The sequence below is a fragment of the Tigriopus californicus genome, chromosome 7, assembly GCF_007210705.1.
Source record: "Tigriopus californicus strain San Diego chromosome 7, Tcal_SD_v2.1, whole genome shotgun sequence".
Classification (NCBI taxonomy): Eukaryota; Metazoa; Arthropoda; class Copepoda; order Harpacticoida; family Harpacticidae; genus Tigriopus; species Tigriopus californicus.
Genome location: NC_081446.1, coordinates 1418710 through 1419821, shown reverse-complemented (window position 1 = coordinate 1419821; position 1112 = coordinate 1418710). Strand labels below are relative to the sequence as shown.

General features: G+C 55.3%; 1 protein-coding gene across 1 annotated transcript in view; it reads right to left on the bottom strand.

The window, feature by feature from the left end:
* LOC131883515 (uncharacterized) overlaps nucleotides 1–601 on the bottom strand; it is a gene marked incomplete at its 5' end in the record, with an annotated part of 3605 nt that extends 3004 nt beyond the window's left edge. Inside the window, 2 exon segments of the mRNA XM_059231004.1 lie at nucleotides 67–255; nucleotides 372–601. Of these exon segments, the coding sequence (XP_059086987.1) occupies nucleotides 67–255; nucleotides 372–601 (419 nt within the window).
* Nucleotides 602–1112: the final 511 nt, after the last annotated feature.

Below are 1112 nucleotides of genomic sequence, written 5' to 3'. Positions count from 1 at the left end.
GGCGGATCATGCACGACAGGGAGGGGTCAGGAGAGAGAGAGAGAGAGATATTCGAGAAAAAGTCACCTCAGCGTTGGCTTTGTTCGAGTGGGCCGATTTCTTCTCTTTCTTGCTAGCCGCCTTCGTGGGTGCGGCCTTCGGGGCGGGCTGGACCAGTTTGGGTTTGGCGACGGGCTCCTCGTCGGAGGCGAACAAATCCACATCAGACTCCTCAGAACTGGCCTTAGGGGCGCCTTTCTGGCTGGATTGGTCCGACTGGACAAGTGAAGGTAATTTTTGAGGTGTTAATATGGCCAAATCAGGATACTTCTAACTATATATTCATATCTTCCCAGATATCTAGAAACAGAACGCTGGCTTCGTCTATCTACCTGGTGGCCGTTGGTAATATTCGAGTAGAATTTCACTTCAGCCTCCTTCACTTGAGCCCACATGGGATGGGGTTGATAATCTTGGGCCAGGTTCTTCAGCAGATCTTGTTGTCGTTCCTCTTCTGTCTGAGGCGCTTTCTCGGTCACCGCCGGAACGGGCGCGCTGGCGGGCGCCGCTGCGGGTGGCGAGGGGGACTTCTTCTTGGCCGATTTGGGCCTGTCCGTTGGAGGTCCGTTGGCAATAGACGAGGTTTCGGCGGCCGTTGGCGTTGGCGTCACGGGTGGAGGAGCCTCATGGGTGGCCTCAACCGAGGCCGGGACCTCGCTATTAACCGCCTTGTTCTTGTTCTTGTTGCGATTGCGATTCTTCTTCTTGCCACCTTCCACCATCTTGCTTCGTCACTGGTCTGGCGAGCAATAGCAAATAGCCATTCGTCGCTGAACAATGATCTGGCTATGCTTGACTGATTCGCCGATTTCCCCCTATCTCTGACTCAACGCGACCAAGCCACTCTAAATGATGATCATCCACCATCAACCATCAAGCCATGCACACAGTCACCGCAAATCTGTTACCAATCGTCCTGGGAATGAATGGCTGGCCAAGAAGATACAGCTGCACCCCCCCCCCCCCCCCCCCCCAATCAACACACCACACACCAGCTAGGCCTAAGGGCGGCATGACTCAGGAAAGAGGTCCCCGAGTGGAACCCGCCATTGTTCAGCGACGTCCAGGGCGCC